The sequence below is a fragment of the Anser anser genome, assembly GCF_964211835.1.
Source record: "Anser anser genome assembly, chromosome: 21".
In the NCBI taxonomy this organism is placed as follows: Eukaryota; Metazoa; Chordata; class Aves; order Anseriformes; family Anatidae; genus Anser; species Anser anser.
Window position 1 is genome coordinate 9,793,713 of NC_139742.1, and position 20,136 is coordinate 9,813,848.

A 20,136-nucleotide genomic window follows, 5' to 3' on the forward strand; every position below is an offset into this window, starting at 1 on the left:
TCCTGCTCGTGCCTGCAGGGAGGGTGAGACGGGGGGGACACCCACTGCCCTACCAGGGGTAGAGAAGGACCGTAAAGACGGGCACAGAACCAAACTCGCATCGTTTCGCCGTTTGCTCTTGGGACGCCGCAACGGCCCAGCCTTGCCCGTGTTGCTGCAGCAGTGGAATAAAGCCCGGGGCACGGTCCTGCTGGGATGCTTTAACATTTCACACGGTGGCTCGAGCTCCCGGTGTCACCCAGCCCCCAGGTGGCCCCGTGCTCCCCCTGCCCGGAGCGGGGCACCGCAGAGCCCAGCCCGATCTCGAGCAAAAGGCGGCAGCAGGGAAACAAGGGGAAAGAGCAGCTCAGGAACGCTGCAGGGCTCGCGGCTTTGATCTAATGAGCAGACTCTGCCCTTCGGTTTGTTTAATTGTTTCACACTTGCTCTGGAAATAATTTACAACAGGAAGCGGTGGGATAACACCAGGCATGGGACGGGATGAGCCCGGGGGCTGGCGGAGCAGTGCCCTGCGAGGAGAGGCACAGCTGACGGTGTCACCCCCTCATTAACCCGCTGCCGACCCTCGCGCCTCTTCCTCTTTCCCATGCTTGGAGCCTCCGGGCAGCCAGCCCCGCACGTCCCGCAGCTTTCACAACTGTAAAAGGGCCACCCGATGGCCTCCCACAGCCACGGCTCGGATATGAGGCCAAGGAGACCAGGACCAGACCAGGATTTAGGCACCCGGGCCCCTGTGGGATTCAATACTCCCAAATTATTTGTGCTCCCAGTGTTTGCCCCTGTATTCTCCACCTCCGCACGCACCCAGCGCGGGCCACAGCGTGGGGACCGGTGTCACGGTGAGGGGGACCCCAAATCCCACGAGGACACGGCACACGGTGGCACCCCCCCACAGGCCGTTCCCAGCGGGTGCAGGCGCTGAGCCCCCCCCCCCCAGCCTCCCCCGCAGGGCGACACATGCGAACGGGAGATTTAAGTGCTCGAGCCTGCGTCTTGGTTGCTGAGCTCGCGGCCTGGTTTCAATTTGCTGGAAGCGCCGGGACGCGGTGGGAACCGCGTGCGCTGCGTGGGGTGACCCTGCAGGGGGAAGCAGGCCCTGCAGCCCCCCTGTGGCGGTGGCGGCAGCCGGTGCTGTCCCCAGGCCCAGGAACTTGGCCAGGTTTTGGTTGGGACATCCCCGTGCTCCCATCCCACAGGCTCCAGGGCAGCTCCGCATGCAGGGCTCGAGCCTGGTAGAGCCAACAGGGGGGACACGGGGGGGCGCCGGGCTGAGGGCACAGGAAGCCTGCACGCGTGGGGGATTTGCGGGGCCGTCTCCCACGTTTGGCTTCTCTGCCGCCCCTAATTTATTTGTGTGTTGCTGCGGCGCATCGGGCTGGCCAGGGCTGCGAGTTCATTAGTTCACGGCCCAACACAGCAACGTCCTGCCCCGCTCCACGGGTAGCTGCGTGCAGGTCGGGGGGGGGTGGGTGGGAAACGTCCCGTTGGACCTGCACCCACCTGCACAGGGTGGGAGCAGGAAGCCCACCCTCACCCCGCTCTCCTGGGCCTGCGACCCCCTGGGGGGATGCTCAGCCCCGTGCAGCCGGGTGGGCACTGCCCTGTCCGGCCGTGCTGCGGCTGGGGCTGGGGGCTTGGGTCCTCCTGTGGGCTCTGAGTGGGGGCTGCGAGCCCTGGGGGCTGGGGGGCTGCAACTGGGGGCTGCGTGGGGGCCTCTGGAGGTTGTTTAAGGGCCTGTTGGGGGGGGCCGCACTAGTGCTGGGAGGGGGCTGCATGGAAGGGGCTGCATGGAGGGGGCTGCATGGAGGGGGCTGCATGGGGGTGAGGGGCTGCATTGGGACGGGGGGGCTGCATAGGGGTGTCCGGAGGTTGACAGGGTCCATGGGGGTCCAGCACTAGTGCTGGAAGGGGGCTGCATGGGGGGGGGGAGGGGCTGCATGGGGGGGGCTGCATGGGAGGGGCTGCATGGGGGCGAGGGGCTGCTCTGGGATGGGGGGGGGGCTGCACAGGGGTGTCCGGAGGTTGTTTAGAGGCCTGGGAGGGGGTTGCATGGGGACCGAGGGGGGGCTGCATGGGGGGGGGGGAGCTGCATATGGGGTGCTGCACGGGGGTGAGGGGCTGCACTGGGGGGTGAGGGGCTGCACTGGGGGGTGAGGGGCTGCCACGGGAGGCGGGGGCTGCACAGGCGTGCCCGACTCAACCCCGGACCCCCCCCACCCCACTCCCACCCCACTCTGGGACCCCCCTCTCCGTTCAGGGTGCTCCCAGCGGCCTTCCCCCCCGCTCCCCCGAGGGCCGGGCAGGGAGGGGCGTCCCGTGCCGTCCCCTGCCGTCCCTTCCCGTGCCGTGCCGAGCCGAGCCGTGCCGAGCCGTCCCGCCCCGCACCGTCCCGCCCCCCCCTCCGCCCTCCGCCCGGCCCGGCCCGGCCCGCCGGGGCTGAGCAGCCGCGGGAGGCGCCGGCGCTCGGAGTGGCTGCGCTGGGCGCTGGGGCGCGCTGTGACTGCGGCTCCCGGAGCACCGGCTCGGCTCGGTTCGCCTCGGTTCGGCCCGGCCCGGCTCGGCCGGGGGCCTTCCCCCCCTCCCGTCCCCGTCCCCGTCCCCCCCCCCTCGGATCTATGCGGCTGTGAGCGGTGGGAGCAGAGCGGGATGAAGCGGCTCCTGGCCACCGGGCTCCTGCTGGCCCTGCTGCCCGCCCCGACGCGAGGTGAGGGCCGCGGGCAGGAAGTTCGCCCCGAGAGCCCCGGGGAGCCCGGCGGGGCGGCCCCGGGGGTGAGGGCACCGGGCTGGGCTCCGAGGGGGGGCACCGAGGCTCGGGGCCGTCGAGGGAAGCGGGGGCCGGATCCCCGGGGAGGACGGAACCGTGCCGGGGGGGGGGGGCCCGGGGCTCGGTGTCCCGGAGGAGAGAGCGGGAGGGGAGCGGAGCTCGGGGCCGTCGGGGGGGGAGCGGAGCTCGGGGCCGGGGGCACCGCCAGGAGCGGGGCCGTCGGGGGGAGCCGGAGCTCGGCGGCGCGGGGGGGGGGTGGGGGGACGGAGCTCGGGGCCGTCGGGGAGAGCGCCGGAGCTCGGTGGCGGGGGGCAGCGGGGCTCGGGGCCGTCGGGGGGGGGAGCCGGAGCTCGGTGCTGCGGGCTGCCGGGGGGGCCGGAGCTCGGGACGGGGCTGGGCTCCGCAGAGGTGCGAGCAGCAGCCGCGCTCCTGCCCGTTGTTCCGCGAGAGTTTTTGACCGTTTTGCAAATTTTTTTTTTTTTTTTTTTCTCTCGGTTTCCTGTTTCTTGAAAGTCAGCCGGGTGCCCCTCGGGCCCCCCCCCGGCGCCGGCTCCGGGTGTTTGGCCGCAAAAAGTGCAGAGCGACCGTCGGGGGGCGGCGGCTGGCCCCGCGGGGTGGCAGCGGGGTGGGCCGGGGGGGGGGGGGGGGGGGGGCAAGGCCCGTCCTGTCCCGTCCCAACCCGGCTGGGGGAGCCGGGGCTCTGCAGAGCCCCCGGGGAGCAGCAGAAAACCCCCACATGAGCTGGGGGGGGTGGGGGGAGCCCTTGGGGAACGCAATCAGTGGGGACACCCCGACGGGGGTCCCGCAGGAGACCCCATCCCGGAGCTTGCCCCCTCGGGGGTGAAGTTTGTAGGGGCGCGGGGCGCACCCCCAGCTCCCTGCTGTGTCCCTAAAGCAGGGCCCGGGGGGGGGGGGGGGCTGGGGAGGGAGCCCCCCAGGCTGCGGGGTGGCCCCGGGATGGCAGCGCCTCGGGCTCGGGGCCCCTCGGGGAGAAGTTGGGTTCGGGCCGCGGCGGCGCGAGGCTGCGTTCGTTCGGTGCGAAACTGCGAGGGCTGCACACGAGCGTGGCGGAGCCGGTTACCCTGAGGAGCTGGCGGGGACAGAGAAAGGGGGAAGAGCGAGCCCGGGGTGGAAATCGGAAGCGATTCTGGTACTTTTCAGCGAGTTGCTGTGGTAACTGCGCAGAACTCGGCTCCGAGGGCCAGACAATGAAACCTTTACTCAGAGCGAGTTGCGAGGAGCCACTCATTTCGCGACCGAGCTGATGGTAACTCACGGGCCCTCGGGCAGGATGGTTTTTCCCAAATGGCGTTTGTCACTCAGGGCCCGGCCCGCTGCTTCTCTCCCAGCCCTGCTGAAGGCGAGGGCAGTGCCTGCCCGCCAGCCCACCCCGAGGATATTTTTAGGCCGGCCTTCCCGTACCAGGACCCACGTCACCCCCCCGGTGTGGACACAAGCCCTGTGAGCCCGTCCCCGTGCCGGGGGGTGCCGGGGCCTGCAGCCCCCCGGGCCCTGCGCTGTGGCTGACACTCTGCTTCTGTTCGCAGGTTTGCGATGCACGCAGCCGGCCGAGTCCTGCCTCAACGGGGGCAAGTGCGAAACTTTTCTCAATGGGACGGAGGTGTGCCAGTAAGTATGGAGGAGCCGGAGGATTTTCATCTCCCTCGACCGAAGCATTGCCACGCGTGTTGACTTTGCTTTGAAGGCTCTGGATTTAATAGGGGCAGCGTGCGTTTTCTTTCCTTGAGTGGCAAGAATAACCTGCTTGTGTAGGAGTCGCCGCGAGTTTGGCAGGATCGGTCTTTGTTCCTAGCTGGGTGGAAAAACATGGGCAAAGGGCCATGTTTTGCTGGTGTTAACCTATGCAGGCTGCCCTGCTGATGGAGCAGGAGGTAGGGCCAGCCCGCGGCGCTCACGGGCCTGTCAGGAGGGCAGGGAGGCTGTCTGCCTTCCAGCTACCCGCCCCGGTCCCCAAAACGTTGCCCTTCAGTCCCTGGCACCCTGGCAGCTGTGGTTTCCGGTACATCTCCAATAAATGTTCAAGAGAAGTTGCGTTGCATGGCTCTGGCTGCCGGAGCTGCCCCACGGACGTCCGTGTGTCCACGGGGCAGGTGGCAGAGCGGGGCTGCGCTCTCCTGCGGCCCCACGGTGCCGGTGCCATGGCACGGTCCGGCCCGGCACTACCCGCGGGTCCTGGCACGCGGGCAGGATCCTTCTCCAAGCTGATTGTGGGGAAACGGATGTGAGAAGCGTTGGGACTCTTTGAAGGACCAACCGACCCACCGCAGCGATGGCCGATTCACTCCAGGCTCCCAGGGAACAATAACCAAGAGAAATGAATAAGGCTGCAGCTCCCTTTTTAAAACTATTCCATAAAAGAAATCTGAATGGGCAAGGCTCTGTTTTCCGGCCAGATTTCCCCTCTGCCTGTTAAAGACGGCCTGAGCTGAGAGCAGGCAGGGAGACGTTCCCACCCACCCCAAATTTCCCAATAGGAAGCTCTCGGTGGAGGAACCCGAAGGCATTTCCAATCCCGACCTGTTGAATGGCAGTGTTCCTTGACAATGTGTGTTGCTTTTTTGCAAATCTGCCTGGGTGCCGTTACTCTGCCCAGTAGCCGGGCACCTCCCGCCCCCTTCTCCAAGCTGAGCCCCCCAACCCTTTGGTGAAAATAAATCAGCAAATCAATCAGGCACATGAGCAATTTAATGGACAAAGGCTGGGTCCTTTTGTGAGCCACTAATGAATGCACGCCACTTTTTTTTGCACAGAAGCCCTTACCAACGCTTGACGCTCTAAATCTTGTTTTCTTTCATTCAAAGAGCGACAGCTGGGATTCGGTCGAAATTCGGCAGCTATTGTTAAGGGAGGCAGATTAATGCTGTGTGACTAATCATGTATGGCTTCCCAGAATGCCCAACCCTCCACCCCCTCCCCAACCTTACACCCCTCCTTTTCCTTGTGGTCATTCTTTCCTTTTTTTCTTAAGTCTCTGCAACTCCTGATTTACATTTCATGTGCAGATGGTGATGGAATCTAATTAGATCTGATGTGTGCAAGCTCTATTTGGACGAGAAGCCTCCAAAGTAGGCTTGGGTTGCTGGTGTGGCTTTTTTTTTTTTTTTTGGTTTCTTTTTAAGAGAAAAAGTTAAGTTTGCAGAACTACAGAACTTCTTCATTGCTAGCTGTGAACAACCGCCTCTCCCTTGGCTGCAGACACCAGGATGGCTTCGCAAGTACGTGCAAGTTATTCCTGCAGGAAGCTGAGGTGCGTGCTCACGGCGTGGTGCAGCAGTTGTGCCATGCCGTGGCATCTCGTGGGCGATGGAGGCAGATTTAGAGGTGCTGGCAGACCGGACGAGATGCAACTTTCCAAGGTGTCTGATAGCAGCTTGCAAAATCCCGCTTTTCACTTGTTTGAATATCTCTTTACGAGGAGTTCTGCTTCCAAGCTTCTTAAACAAAGCAGAGCCAAGAGCACAGATACCAGACGCAGAAAAGCTGGCACTGCCCTTTGGCGCCTGCGTGAAATGCACCATTTTGGCTGCTGGCCACATCTCCGCTCGGCCTGGCACTTAACAAAGTTTGGCCATAAAGCCCCATTGTGCTGTCCCCACAAATCCAATTAGAAAAGTGGAGTGAAATAAATAGCGTACGAGGGAGACGCTCCTCGAGTGGACGAGCGTCCCGGCGCTTGTCGCAGCGGAGAGCTAGCAGGGTTACTTGAAGGCGCCTCTGATAACTCCAAACCCCAGTTATCAGTTCTGTGGCGGAAAGGAAGTCACCGGTGCGAAACGAGGAGCTTTCTCAGCCTTTATTATTTTACAGTGGTAGTTTGTAAAGCTCCAGGTGCCTTATCTTGCTTGTCCCTTTGCCAGGCAGTCGGGGGTACACAGAGCTTTAATTGAACGCGGAGGACTGAGCATTTGATCGGCTGGAGGGCTTGCGGGAGCAGCGGCCTAATTAAGCCGCCTTTGGAGTTGCTTTGCACCTTGGCAGGGACAGCAGGCTCCGCCAGGGCTGTAAGAGCAGTGGCAAAGCTTCGTGTCCCACGCGTGGCACTGGCACAGACCTGTAGCTCTTCAAGGTCTGCCTTAGGGACGGCCGGGACCGGGGGCGGTGGCTGGCGGCTGCGGTGTTTGAAGTGTGGTTTCGTGGTGCTGGTGAGCTGTGGCTTTCCAAAAAGGCGCTCGCCTTTGACTGAGGCGTTTTCCCAGACGAAATGAGAAGGTTTTCCAAAAAATCGTTCCGACTTCCAGTGGTAGCTCCTAATTAGACTGCTGGATAACTGTGTTTTTGACTGGCAGCCCTGCAGATGAGCAGGGCTCGTTTTAGATTGCTGTGCCATGTGACTTTTATTCCCAGGACCTCCCTTGCTCCACTAGTTAAAAGCAGATGGCATGAAAGGGGGCTGAATTTCAAACCCTGCTCCACCAGCATTGCCCTGTTGAAGTCGGAGGAGCTGTGTCTAGGTTGTCGTACTCTTGCCTGGAGAAGCAAAATAGTCTGCAACGGAAAAGAATAAGTTAAATTAATCACTAGGTTTGCCCTGAAAAGGGGGAAAAGTCAGTTTGCTAAAGTACTTCCTCTGTTTATGAATCAGCGTAGTGCTGTAGTGCAGTCGGGGAGGTGGGTCCTGAGCCGTGCCCACTGCACCCCCAGCTTCCAGGGCCGGTGGACCAGGGCTGGTTGCGCCTGGAAGAAGCATTCAGAGAGGGACCACAGCAGCAAGAGGTGATTATTTCAGCTCAAAACTCTTTCTGGAGACAACCAGGAAGGCAGAGGAGCGATCTGAGTCCTGCAGCTCTCCGTGCCCTTCAAGTTATTCAACTGCTCAGTCATTGTTATCTCGTTGTAAAGGGCGGAAGTTTCCTTCTGGTTTGATTTTTTTTTTCTCATGTGCTTTAACTCAACGTTATTTCCATGAAATAATAACAAAGAAAAAATGCAGTCTCCGCGCTGGAGAGGAAGAGGGTGGAGTGTTGAACAATCGAGCAGAGGAAGCTCTTAAAGAAGTAGCCGAGCGGTGATTCAGCCATGTTGAGAACTCTCGATGGCTGTTTCAAGTCTGATCTCATTCTCGGGAAAGAACAAGGTGGAAATGGGTAAGAGGGGAGAGATTAAAAAACACAAAAGCGTCACCTGTTGCGAATTCCAGTGGAAGAGAAACTGAGCCGAGGAGCTCAGCTGGTGAGGTCACTGGGACAGCGGGGACATTGTGTGGCTCTTTTCGAGAAGAATCTGTTTATGTCCCTCCTCGTCCCTCCTCGCCGCAGTGGTTATCAGTTGACTCAGGTGGTCTCGCTGCCTGCTGATAACTCGCCTTGGGACTTTACCGTTTGGACTGTTTTTTTTTTTTCTTTTTTTTTTTTCTCACGGCTTGGATACCTGCGACGGATTTCTCTGGGCCGGAGGCGTTGCCCTGCGTTTGGGCAGGGGTCGGCTCTGGTCGTGCACCAGAGGAGACGTCTTGGTAGGGCCCCCAGCGGTGCCCGAGGTGAAGATGCTCGGGGGCTCCCCAGGATCCAGAGGGGATGAGGTCTTCACACCGGCGCGGTCTCCTGCAGTCACAAATGCCCATTTGTTCCAGCTGGTGCTGCACACGCTGGTCTCACCTCCAGGGCCGTTATGGTTTATTGTATGTAGCGTGCAGGTGACACGTATAAGTGATTGCAAGACCAAGCTATTCACCAATTAGGAGCTTGGATAACATAATCAGTAGGCAGTTAGCAAGTTTTAAAATAACATTGTTTGGAAATTAACTTGCTCTTTCCAGGCCCGGAGGCGTGGTGACCCTCGTTTTTCTCATGTTTGTTGGTGTCCTGAGTGGTAACTGCGTGTGTACATGAGTGGAATGTGAAATTTATAGAGCACCGGCGTTTTTAACGAGGGAGTAGCCTCGGGGTGCAGTTACCACCAGCTGGTAAGCTCTGGATCTGGATGGAGAGTTCCCCGTGGTTAATGTAAGCTCTGGATCTGGATGGAGAGTTCTCCGCGGTTAACGTATCTCCAAACACCAAGGTTTCAGACCATGTGGGTACGGAGTGGAAGAGTCTCTGGGATGTCCCTTAGAAGTCCCAGGAGACCTGCAGAGGGGTCTCGCGTGCACCCTGCCTCCAGCAGGGGCCAACCGGCCACCTCTCTGCCTTTGGTGGGGTCTGGCTGCTCCTCTTGGTGCCTCTGTGCGGTTTGGGGTGCGTTGGGGCAGGAGCGCGGCTCTGCGTCCAGCCAGCCCCGGGTGCTGCCCAGCTCCTGCTGCCTCCAGGGTGGAGCGGTGCTGTGGGGCTGGCCTCCTGCCTCCTGTTGTTTTGGGACCAGGGTTAGACCACCAGGCCAGAACGGGGCAATTCCAGATGTTTCCCAAATGGGGTTTCCGTTTCGTTGCATGCCCTTGGGACGCGGCTGTGCTGAAACCCCAAAGGTGCCTGATGCTCCCAGCTGCCTGGTGCCTTCTTGATCCAGTTGTGCCGTGGGGAGATGGTGTCCTGGCTGTCCCTGTCCGTCTGTCTGTCCCTGCTGGGGGATGACTGCGGTTTTACCATCCTTCATGCAATTCCTGTCCTGCAGCCAGGTTACGAACACAAAGTGGTGATAAGAGAGGATAAACACGAACCTTGTTTGTCCGCAATGGGGTGGCAAGTAGCTCCTTGGGGTGCTCCATCCTGCAGCACCGGGCTCCTCGGGGCTGTCCTCAGTGGGTTTTGGCAGCAGCACATCCTTGTTGCCCCCATCCCAAGGACCCCCAGCCGTGGGCGCTGTGTTGGGTCCTCACCAGGCCAGGGCTGAGCTCATCTTTGGTCTGGGGCAGGACTGCTGCTGTTTGCCTCAGCCAAAACTGCTGGTAAGCAGCATGTGGTGTAGGTGGCAGAAGTGCTACTCGTGCGTTGGGGCTTGCAGGAGCAGAGGCTCTGTGCGCATCTGTAGGGTGCGATGTTGGGAAGTCTTCGCAGCACCACGGCAGGTCTCAGAGGCACCGGATGAAGGCAGTGAGAGATGGCCGCCTGGTGACGCCTGGCTCTTTGCTTGGGCGCCTGCGAGGCTCGCTGGTGGAGCTGCTGGGTGCTGCTCCAGCTGGCGGGGGCGCTGAGCTGCGGTGGTGCCCGTTTATATGGGCACACCTCGCCTGGGGTCTGCTCTCCTTTAGAGGTGCACGGCAGCAGCTGGACCCGTGGCAGGGTCTCCGTGGACAGCTCCAGCACACGTCCCGCAGGTGGGCTCACCCCGGAGGGTTTCCTATGCTGGGTGCTGCTGTGTGCCTCAGTTTCCCCCGTTTGCTCTCGCCTATCTGAGCGTCAGGGCCCGTCTCTGTGCACGACGCACCCCAGCACACGAACGCGGCTAGCAGAGGCGAACTGGGCACCCGAGGTGCTCAGCGGGAGCGGTGCGGGATCGTGACCACGACCGAAGCCCCTGCGTGGGGCTCAGGGGGGGCTCCCCGTGACCGAGCAGCATCCTGCACGGGTTCGTGCAGTGCTCGCAGCCCCCCCCCCCGGCACGCTCGTGTGTCTGGGCACTGCTGCTGGGAGCATCGCGGCGGCGAGGTGCGAGCAGCGCGTGCTCAGGGCTGGGTCGCACAGCACCAACACCTGCTTCAAGCTCTCACCCGTCACGTCCTCCCCTTCCCCCACGGCAGCCTGGAGTTAATATTGGAAAAGTCGGTTAAACAGTTAATGTTTAGGCCGTGGTTATTAGGCTTTTGCACATTTCGAGCGAAGGGAGCGGAGTTGCATGTTAATGGGAAACTTTCACGCTCAGTCAAGTTGCAAAAATTTATTTGCGCCTAAGTCGTTTTCTTTTAACAAGTTTTCACCCTAATTCCCTTCCCCAAAATCTGAATTTAATGGTATTTATATGGGAAATGGATTTATTAAGTTTTAATGACGCTATAACGTCGCCCTTACTTAATAGCTGGGGCTCGCTGCGGGCGAGCGGCCAGGTGGCGGTGGGCTGGGAGCCGGGAGGAGCACGGGGCTGCAAAGCCTCGGGCTTTGGGCTCGGGTGAAAGTCGGCGTGGCCACGGGCAGCGGTGCCAGGCTTTGCTTGGGCCACCGGGGCTGTGCAGGATCAGGCCCGGGCTGTTGCGTGGGCTGGGGCCGCAGGGCTGAGCCTTGCCGGCTGCTCGGCGCCTGGCACGCCGTGGTGCTCCGTGTCCACCTACGGCTGTTCCCGGGGGAGAAGCAGGAGAGCGGGGGGGCTCCGTGCTTCCCTGACCGCTCTGTCCCTTGCCAGGAGATGCCGGCAGGGCGATGGGGACCTCCTGGAATTTATACTCCCCGCTGGCATCGCTGCGCGCGAGTTGGGTGTTCCTGGAGGTGATGGATGTCAAGGTGGGAATTAGCAACTGGCGGCTGTGCGAGTCCCCTCTACTGCCTGGCTGGAGCGTCCTTCACGGAGGAACCCCCAAAAAGCCCCTCCTGAAGATATTTGCGGGCAGCTAAAGCACTGAACGACCGCTCCTGGGCCGGTGGAGGAGCGTGGCTGCCGACAGAGGCATGCCCAGCGCCGCCAGCTCGCGCCCCTCGGCGCGGAGAGCCCCGCGCACCCGTGCGGGCTGGGAGAGTGACCCCGCGGGGGGACGGCCCGCGAGCAGGGGGGCCTTTCCCCAGCCCCCGGCCCCTATTAAAATGTTAGACACAGGCCTCGGAGTCAAAAGGCAGGGCGACAGACGGCCCTTTCACAGGGCCCGCTGCTCCTGGTGAAAGGGGGTTTCTAGGGGACGCCGGGCAGGAATGCGGGCGCCGGCCGGAGGGCAGCGCCGCCCCTATTGTCCCCCGGGGCTCAATGGGGCTTCATGTTGACACAGGGATTTCTGCCGGCAAAAGGTGTCGGAGGCAGCGCCTTCCCTCCCTCCTTGCTGTTTCCTTGGTTAAACCCGGCGGCGGCAGCAACGGCGGGCTCGGGGAATGCCCGTCTGCTCAGGCGGGCTTCGAGCCCCTGCGGCGTTGCTTCGAGGGGCGAGGGGTTTGCTGCTGCTGGCTGTTTTTGGGGAGCTTTGCTTGCGGAGAGAAAGCAAAGTGTGAGTTTGGGGGTGGGCTGCACCCGTCACTGTCCGGCCGTCCTCCTCTTTGCCTCCCGTCTGTCTGTCTGTCTGCTGCACCTCCCCAAAACAGCCCCAGCCCGGTGGCTTTGGCTTTCAGCGGGTTTTCGCGCTGTAGGGGCACTGCTGGGCTCTGTAAAACCCCCTCCTCTCCTCCTATTTATAAATATCGGAGCTAAATATAGGTTGTTTAAACTCTCGGTAGCTGTTCAGATCCTAATCGCAGGTTTTATTTCCAGGAGCGGAGGAGCGGGACGGAGGGCTCGCGTGTGTTCCTGGGGGAGTTCTCCATATACGGGGAGATCGGGCGGCTCAGTGTTTAGCCGAAACTTGGCTGGGGAGGGGGGAAAAAAAAAAAGTAACAGAGTTCGTTCGTCATCGCTGAGCACGGCGGTGACACCGGCACTGCCACGAGCGCCAGGGCTTTCATCTCCCCAAGGGACAGGGGATGCAGGGTGGCCTCGGGCTCGGGGTTGCCCCGGGGATGTGGGGATGCCCTGGTCCCCCTAGTTCAGACTTTCCTCTCTGCTGGGTTAAAGAAGAAAGTGTTTTGTATAGGGAAAGAAATTGAGGAACCGGCGCAGGCAGGGGGAGCGTTTCCTCCCAGATGCTGAAGGAGCTCTGCGGCCCGAGACGAGCGGCTTGACGCGGCGGAGACCCGAGCTCTTAGGGCAGCGCAGCCCCGCAAACAATCGGGTTGTGCGGATTTACACCGGCAGAGGATATAAAAAGCGTCAGCTGGGGGGAAAAAAAAAAACAAAACAAGTTCCTAGTACCCATTGTTGAGGGTGGGAATGAAGCGAGTTGTGTCTTGGTCTCTTCCTCAGCCATCTTTCATGTGTATTGTGAATGAAGCTCCATTGAAAAGCAGCTCCTTCCCAGGTAGCTGCTCGCCACTCGGGGTGAATAGCCTGGCCACTGCGCTTAGTAATGGGATTATATTGTTTTTCATTACAATGGGAACGTTGATTCCCAAACTGTCCTGACTAATGTCTGCTGAAGAAACAAAGCCGTATAATTTTTTTTTTTTTCCTTCTCTCTGCTCCGTGCTGGTAGGAGGAACAGCGGCTCTGGTACGTCTCTCCCCGCTCCTGTCCGTGAGCGTATCCAGCTTTGGGAATTCCTTGAGTTTCTCTCCAGATGAAAGTCTGGGTCTTAAAATCCCAATTAGATGGCTTGGGCTAGGTCAAAAATGAACTGGAACAAAAAAAAAAAAAAAACACATCAAAGACTTTGGATTGCAGCGTGCTTTTTTTTAATTAAACAAGACCGTAGATCGGCTCTTGCTTTATTAACCTGATGTCACTCGAAGGAACCCGCTGCTTTGCCAACCACCCTCCCTAGGTGAAACTCTGTTTTTTTTTTTTTTTTTTTCCCAGGCTGGTGTCCCGGCGCGTTTAATAAAGCAAGACCTGGATGGGACTTTGTAAAGAAACCGCCGGTTCAGCCCAGCGCCGCTTTTCGGTGCCGCGGCACGTCGTGTCCCACGCGGGCGAGGAGGAGCCGGGCGGCTCTGCCTGGGCTTTCCTGGGAGCGCGGCGCAGCCTTTGCTTTCCTCCCGGCTGCGTGTGCCAGGAACCGCGGGGCGAGTGGCAGGAGAGGCGCCGTCAGCCCGGCCGTGCCCGCTTGCTGGCACGGGGTGGATGCCGAGGGGTCGCGTGGGCGAAGGGAGCCATCCCCTGCCTCCTCCGTGCTGCTGAGAGCTCAGCGCGGCATCCCCGACGTTCCCGATCTCCCTGCGCCCACCTTCTGCCCGCCGTGTGGTGCTGCGGGGCCCCGAGCCATGCGGCGGTGCCGGGGCAGCAGCTGAGGGTGAGGTGGGAGCTGACGCGGGACGTGGGGCTCCGCTTTGCCGGCGGGAGAGGTTTTCCTTCCCCTCGCCCTGCGGGGAGCTCGGTGGGGCGTTCCCGAGGGTGAGGCTGCTGGGGAGCTGTCCCGGGGCCGGCCCTGCGCCCACACGGCCCCCGGTGATGCTCCGTGCTGGAGGGGCCAGTGGGGAGGCAGGAGGATTTCCTCCTTTAGCCAGTAGCGTGCAAATAAAACCAGGAGAAAGGTGGAAACACGTCCCCTCCCTCTGCGGCACGGTGACGTTTCCCCCCGGGGGGGAGCTGTCGGGGGACGAGGGTCCCCGGTGGTGGCAGCGGATCTCGGGGCGAGGGCCGGAACCTGGGGAGCAGTCGGGGAGCTGCTGCCAGGCTGCGCCGGGCAAGAAGGCGCTGGCACGACTGGGAGAGTGACTCCTCCGCGCGGGTGCCTGGTGGGGCAGGAGGGGCTTAGCACGCAGGGCCTGCACCTGCCGGGCTTGCCCCGTTTGCATACGGGAACGTGCAGCGGCAGGCGGCCGTGCTTCCCGTTCGGCTCCGCAGGTCCCTCGGTGGGGACCCTCTGCACCGCGCGAGGTCCTGCCAGTGCTTTCTGGCCCCCCTTCCCACACGAGGCCACCCCTGGGTGCTCGCTGAAGCACTCCTGGGCTCCGCTGTCCCTGTCCTCGAGGTATTTCCATCCTGGCAGCGTTCGCTCAGCCCCAGCGGGGGGCTCACCCGGCCCCGTGAGCCCGATCGCCCCGAAACGGGGCTCGAGTAAAGACCCGAGCCGTCCTTCCTCGGCTTTCCCACGGTGCTTTTACCTTGGGGAGAACAACCACGGCCGGTTATGCTTCCAGCAGATGAGGGCGAGGAAGAGGTTACGCGATGGCAGGGCAGATAAGGGGCCGCCTGGACGCGGGGCCCCACAGCCTCCGTCCCCTCCCTGCTGGGGCTGCCCGCGGGACGGGGACACGGGGACACGGGGACAGCCGCTGCGTGCGTCTGGGGGGCCGTGCTCCGGTTTGTTTTGTGCGTTTTAAGCCCCAGGGTGGGTTTTACCTCCAGCCTGGTCCCAGTCCTTGGGGGTGATGAGCACCCGGACCCTTAGGGCCCCGCCAAGGCTCAGGGCAGCACCGTGCGGGGCCGGCGCGTCCCGAATTGGAAAAAAGCCGTGGGGAGCGAGCGTGCCTGGGGCGGGGAAGGGCCGCGGCAGCGCCCGGGTGTCATCTGCGCCGGGGGGGGGTGGCAGATGGCAGCTTAGCGCGGAAAGGAAAACAGCAAAACCCCTTGAATTAGGCGGGGGTTAAAGGTCGCAGGAACATCTGCCTCGGGATGCTTTCAGTGCCCGCATTGCTGCGGAGGGAGCGCGCCGGGGACGGAACCTGTTGCTGGCGGGCTGGGGAAAAAGCCCGCGCGCTGCGGACAAAGGGGCGGCAGCGGGCTGAGATGCACGGGGGGGGGCAGGAGGGGCGTCCCCCCCTTATCCCTCCTTCCCCTCCCGCCCCCAGCACTGCTCTGGGAGCCCGGCGTGCGGCTCGCACCGCGGGGAGCGGCATGGCGTGGCGTTTTTTTTTGGAGCCCTGCTGGAACGCTGCTGGTCCGTGGCTCGCGGAGGATGTCCAGCAGACACAACAAACGCACGTGCCCGCGCTGAGCAGATCCAGATTTGGCCTGGGCTCGGCGCTGGGAGCGGGTTGGGAGTTTGGGGCCGCTGTTCCCATTCCCGGGCCGTCCCAGGGGATTTGCTGTCTGCCCTCAGCCGAGGCCCTTCTGCATCGCCCTTTGCGCCGCCTGCGAATCGTGCTGGAGATGGCTGGGTCGGGAGCCTGGTGTGTTATAACCGAGCCTCCTCCACGCAGCAGCCTGTGCTCGGGGACGGCGTGGAGCAGCCCGACGTGGTGGGAATCCCCCCCCCCCGCAGCCTCTGCCTCGGCCCCAAAACACAAAGTCCTGGGGACAGGCAGGAGCTGCAGGCACTCGGGCGGGGTAAATCAGCGTGCTCGTGCCTGCAAGGAAAGCACTCAGCATCCCCGTCCGCGGGGATGGGGACTGGATCACCGTCCCCTGTCCTGCCTGGCACGTAGGTGACAGCCCTGGTCCCTTGGGGATGGGGATGGAGGGAGCTGTGAGGCCGTCAGCCCACCTCGCTCCTTGTGCCGGGAAGCTCGTGGTGCATCACCGCCACCTTCCAAAAGCCCGGGGTGGGTCGTGGCGGGGGTGTTCGATGCTCCCAGCGGGTTAGCGGTGAGCAGAAACGTTTCTCAGCTGCTGCTCAGGGCGGAGAAGTGCTGGTGTTTGTAGGGTTGGGAGCGGGGACATCCAGGAGGCTCCTGAGCAGCCACGGAGCTTGGCCAGGTTGAAGCCAGTTTCTAATGGCCCTTTGGAGATGTTTTGATGCTGAAGCACCCGCCCCGTCCTCTGCCAACACTGAAATCTCTAATTAAAGCCTAGCTTTAATGTCTCTTATGCTAATTTCCAGAAGCTGCTTCGGGTTTGGACTGGGTAGCCCTTGCTTGGGAAATGCCAAAGGAAAAACCACGGGGTGATCTTCCCTGGGCTGAGCGCTCAGCCCGCGGCGACGTCGGCACCCAGCGCCCGAGCGTGCACCAGCAGCACCACCAGCCAGGCGTTTTTTTTTTTTTTTTTGCAGAAAGCGAAGCTTTGCTCCCTGGGCTGGACTTTGGGAGAGGTTTTTAGCCCCTGAAGTAGGTGGAGGTGTGACGAGGTTTGCAACCAGGCTGCGTGCCCGAGCGAGGCTGGGAGCTGGACCCGGCGCTGCTGACTCCGGGCTTCCCAGACCTGGGAGAGCTGAAAACCGGCCACTGGCTGCTCGCTGCCTTCATCTCCTGGGTTTTGATCTCTTGCTTTGCATGCACCGCCTGGATCCAGGCTTCTCGCTGCAGCCAGGACTCTTTAATGCGCTGTGGGCGCCAGGCTTTTAAATGCAGCTCAGGAGCCTCCGCTTGTGAGCGGGGAGAAACCACCGCTGGTGGAAGGGCTGGGGGCACCGAAATCCGTCCCCAGCAGTGCTCTGCCCTGCCTGGTGCCAGACCTCGTCCCAGACCTGCTGTCACAGCCGGGGGCAGGAGCAGCACGACGTCGGTGTGGCAGGGACAGAGGTGGCTTTCGATGGTGCCTGTGTTGTATCGCTTATGTTCCGCTGTACCAGTGCTTCCCAGCGTCTGGAAATACTTCCCTTGCGTGGAAGGGAAATCTGATGCTCAGCATCCCCCAGTCCGCCCGTCCTGGCGTCTTGTGCCCGGCTGGGACGGCCGGGGGGCAGCAGCACGTGCGTGCTGGCGGCGCTGCGGGGGAAGTTTTGACGCCTGTGGCTTGGGGGGAGCTGGTGCTGGTGTCGGGAGGGAGCCCTGTGGGGCCCTAAAAAAGTCATACAAGCGTGCGTATGCAGCGAGGCAGCGCTGCAAAAGGCCGCAGAGCTCCCTTCTGCCTCCAGGCAGGGGGCGGCCGCCTCCCCAGGTGAGTTCCTGCGATCGCTCATTAACCTCCCTGCTAATAACCGTCCTGCAGCTCGGCCTGGGGTCTGCCCTACTCCGGCTTCCCGGCCGCGAGCTCCCGACGCCTCTTGCCGGCGTTCGGAATTGGAAACGCTCCAAAACCTAATGGGGTGGGAGGGGAGGGCTCCCCCCTCCGCCCCGCGCCGCGCCGCGCACCCAGCCTCAGGGCAGCCCCGCGGCGCCCGGTCCCGTGGGCGCAGCGTCGCCCGCGCTGTCCCCGGGCTCTTTGCCCAGCATCGCTTTTATTTTCCCTCTTTTTTTTATTTTTTTTATTTTTTTTTTAATTTTTTTTTACCCCCTCTCCCATCGGAGAACCTCGTGACGCTGCTGCCCCATCCGCCAGCCGGCCGCGAGAGCGCCCGGGGGATTGTTTTAAGAAAAAAAGCGTGTGTGGTGCGGGCAGGCGGGGGCCCGCGGGGGGGGGTGGGTTTAACAGATGACTGCACACTCGAGCGCTTTGCCGGCGGCGTGCCTTCGCCTGGCCCCGCACAATGGCCCCTCTCAGGCGGCCGCAGCCCCCGGCCCTCGCGTCCCCCCCGCGCGGGGCCGCGGCGCAGCCACCCAGAAGCGCCGGCGTCGCCCCACGGCCGCGGCGCCCCGGGTTCGGAGCCGCCGGCGAGCCGGGCATCGTCCGTCCGTCCGTCCATCCGTCCGTCCGTCCGCGGGCGCCGGCAGCTGCTCTCCCTCATTAAGATGCACACCTGCTCCCCGCCGCCCTTTGTGTGCCGAGCAGATGCCCTGATTTATTATTGGACGCGTTTTCTTTTTCATTTGGCCGGGATAATGCCGTCTCATTAACTCAAAATGTCTCCGAATCCTGACAAATTCTCACACAATCCCCAACAATGAAATCAGAATTGGGTTAAAAAAAAAAAAAAAGAAAGAAAAAAGAAAAAAAGTAGGAGAGGAGAGGGGGAGCGGGGCAGGGACGGGGTCCTGCCTGCGGCACGGCTCCGGGGCTGGGGCCGGCTGGCGGGCGAGGGTTTTGCTGCCTGTAGGGTCCCCGCGTCCTGGCTTTGGGGTCCTCAGGCTGCGGCGTTGCAGACGGGTGCTCTGTGGCGTGGGCACGGGGCTGTGGCTTTGTCCAGGATGGTCCCCGGGGCCGTCTGTCCCCGGTGCGCCCCTGGGTGCGTTGTGCCTTGGGGACACGAGGTGCCGCCAGCTCTGTGGCTACGGGTGCAAGCACACAGCAGGTGCCCCAGCCCCGTCCTGCCAGAGCAGCGCCTTCCCCGGACATCAGCTGTCTTACTATTTATTAGCCTGCATTTATTTCTGCTCTCGAGGCCTCTAATGGCAGCACAGGCGTGGGGCTGAGCGTGGCGTGGTGGCATTGCCACCCTGCTGCGGGACAGGGCTGCAGCATCGCCCGGCTCCTGCCGTGCCCTCCCCACACCAGCGCTCAGCCCCGAAACTGCCCCTCGGGGCGCGGTGTGCCACCAGCAGAGCCGCGCAGGGGAGAAATGAAACGAGCGGCAGCTCGTGTTGCAAACACAAGAGGGTTTGTGCCAGGGAGGTGCTCGTCCCCGGGCTCTCCGTTCGATATTCGGGTGCCCTCGGTCTCTCCACGCGCAGCTCGGCTCCGTCCTCCCCTTCCCAGAGCCAGGTCCCCCCCCCCCGCAGCCCTGCGTCCTGCCCAGCCTCTCCAGGCGGCGTGGAGCCACCGCCGCAGGGTTTGCCCTCGTGCGCCGCGTCCCCGTCCCTGCCTCGTGGCTGCTGGTGACAGATGGCTGAGCCGGTGGCCATCGCTCGGGGCCTTTTCTCAGGGCCCCCATGCGGGGCCGCGGGGCCGCCGGGAGCTTGGCGAGGGTTTATCTTGGGGGGAAGACCTCAGCTGCGCCGAGCTGGGACGTGCCCCACCTGTTACCAGCCAACGGCAAGCCCGCGGTTGTTCGCGTTTGGCCGATTTCTCGGGACGCAGGGAGGGCAAAAGCTGCAGGGACCCCGCTGCAGGGACAGCAGGCGATGCAGCGCAGGCGTCCTGCACGGCTCAGCCCCGGGGCTGCTGCAGGGCTTCCCCCCCTGCGCCGGGTCCGGGGGTGTCTGCATGGGGGGGGACAGGGATGGGTTCAGTGCTCCCGGCTCTGCCGTGCTGCTGCCGCAGGCGTGGGGTGAGCCACGGCCGCGTCCCCCCCTTGGGCCCTGGTTTCCTCTTCAGCGAGGGGTGGGGGGAGCGAAAAAAGCACTTAGCGCCGAAAAGCAGGATGTCGGCCCTGGAGACTGTGGTTTTGCAAGTCTGTGCAGGCCCCTTGATGGGGGAAGCCTTTGTTCCAGGCGCCTCTTTCATCTTCCTCTTCTCTCAAGGTGCAGCTCGGCCCGGAGCCGTCAGGGTAGAGCCTTCAAACTGCCAAAGCAGCCGTGCTGCGGGGCCGGGCACGGGCAGCGTGCCCGCGCGGCTCCACGCACGTGCTCCCGGAACCGGTGCCGGTACCCGACCGGGGTACCCCGATCCCCCCCCCGGGGGTTTGGGTCACGCTAATGACATCTCTCTCTTCTTTTTTCCCCCCGTCCCCAGGTGCAGCAGCGCCCACGTGGGCGAGCGGTGCCAGCTGCCCAACCCCTGCCTGAGCTCCCCCTGCAAAAACGCCGGCACCTGCACCCCGGTGGTGCGCGGCAGCACCGTGGACTACACCTGCGCCTGCCGCCTGGGCTTCACCGACGAGCTCTGCCTGACGCCCCGCGAGAACGCCTGCCTCAACAACCCCTGCCGCAACGGGGGCACCTGCGAGCTGGTGACGCTCAGCGAGTACAAGTGCCGCTGCCCGCCGGGATGGTCAGGTGAGGCCGGTGGCGCTGCCGCCGCGGGGACCGGGGGACGGGCGGCCCTCGCTGGGGGGTTTGCTCCTGGAAAGCTCCCCCCCCCCCCCCCCCAGGCGCCGGTTGCTGCTTCCTCCCGTGGTGCTGCTGGGGGGAGCGGAGAGGGTTGGCAGCGCCGAGCGTGGAGGTGCCCATTTAGCTGCAGAAATCCTGCACCGATGGGGGTTTTAAAAGGGTGGAGGTCGGGGGGATTAACCGCAA

General features: G+C 62.8%; 2 protein-coding genes across 4 annotated transcripts in view; one reads left to right on the plus strand and one right to left on the minus strand.

Moving 5' to 3' along the window:
* The first annotated feature begins 2,420 nt into the window (after positions 1-2,420).
* The window catches only part of NOTCH1 (notch receptor 1), a 41,040-nt gene continuing 23,324 nt past the window's right edge, over positions 2,421-20,136 (plus strand). For all 3 annotated transcript variants that reach the window (XM_083808017.1, XM_083808018.1, XM_083808019.1), the window contains exons 1-3: positions 2,421-2,704; positions 4,312-4,393; positions 19,634-19,896. In XM_083808017.1, the coding sequence (XP_083664143.1) occupies positions 2,647-2,704; positions 4,312-4,393; positions 19,634-19,896 (403 nt within the window). In that variant the 5' untranslated portion in view covers positions 2,421-2,646. The remainder of the gene's footprint in view (positions 2,705-4,311; positions 4,394-19,633; positions 19,897-20,136) is intronic.
* Positions 13,093-19,626, minus strand: LOC310885128 (uncharacterized protein; the record flags this gene model as incomplete). Its single annotated transcript, XM_083808073.1, has 2 exons — positions 17,278-19,626; positions 13,093-16,902 (listed from the first exon to the last, which is right to left on the minus strand). Exon 2 carries the CDS (start codon positions 14,302-14,304, stop codon positions 13,093-13,095), a length of 1,212 nt encoding a protein of 403 aa, XP_083664199.1. The 5' UTR covers positions 14,305-16,902; positions 17,278-19,626.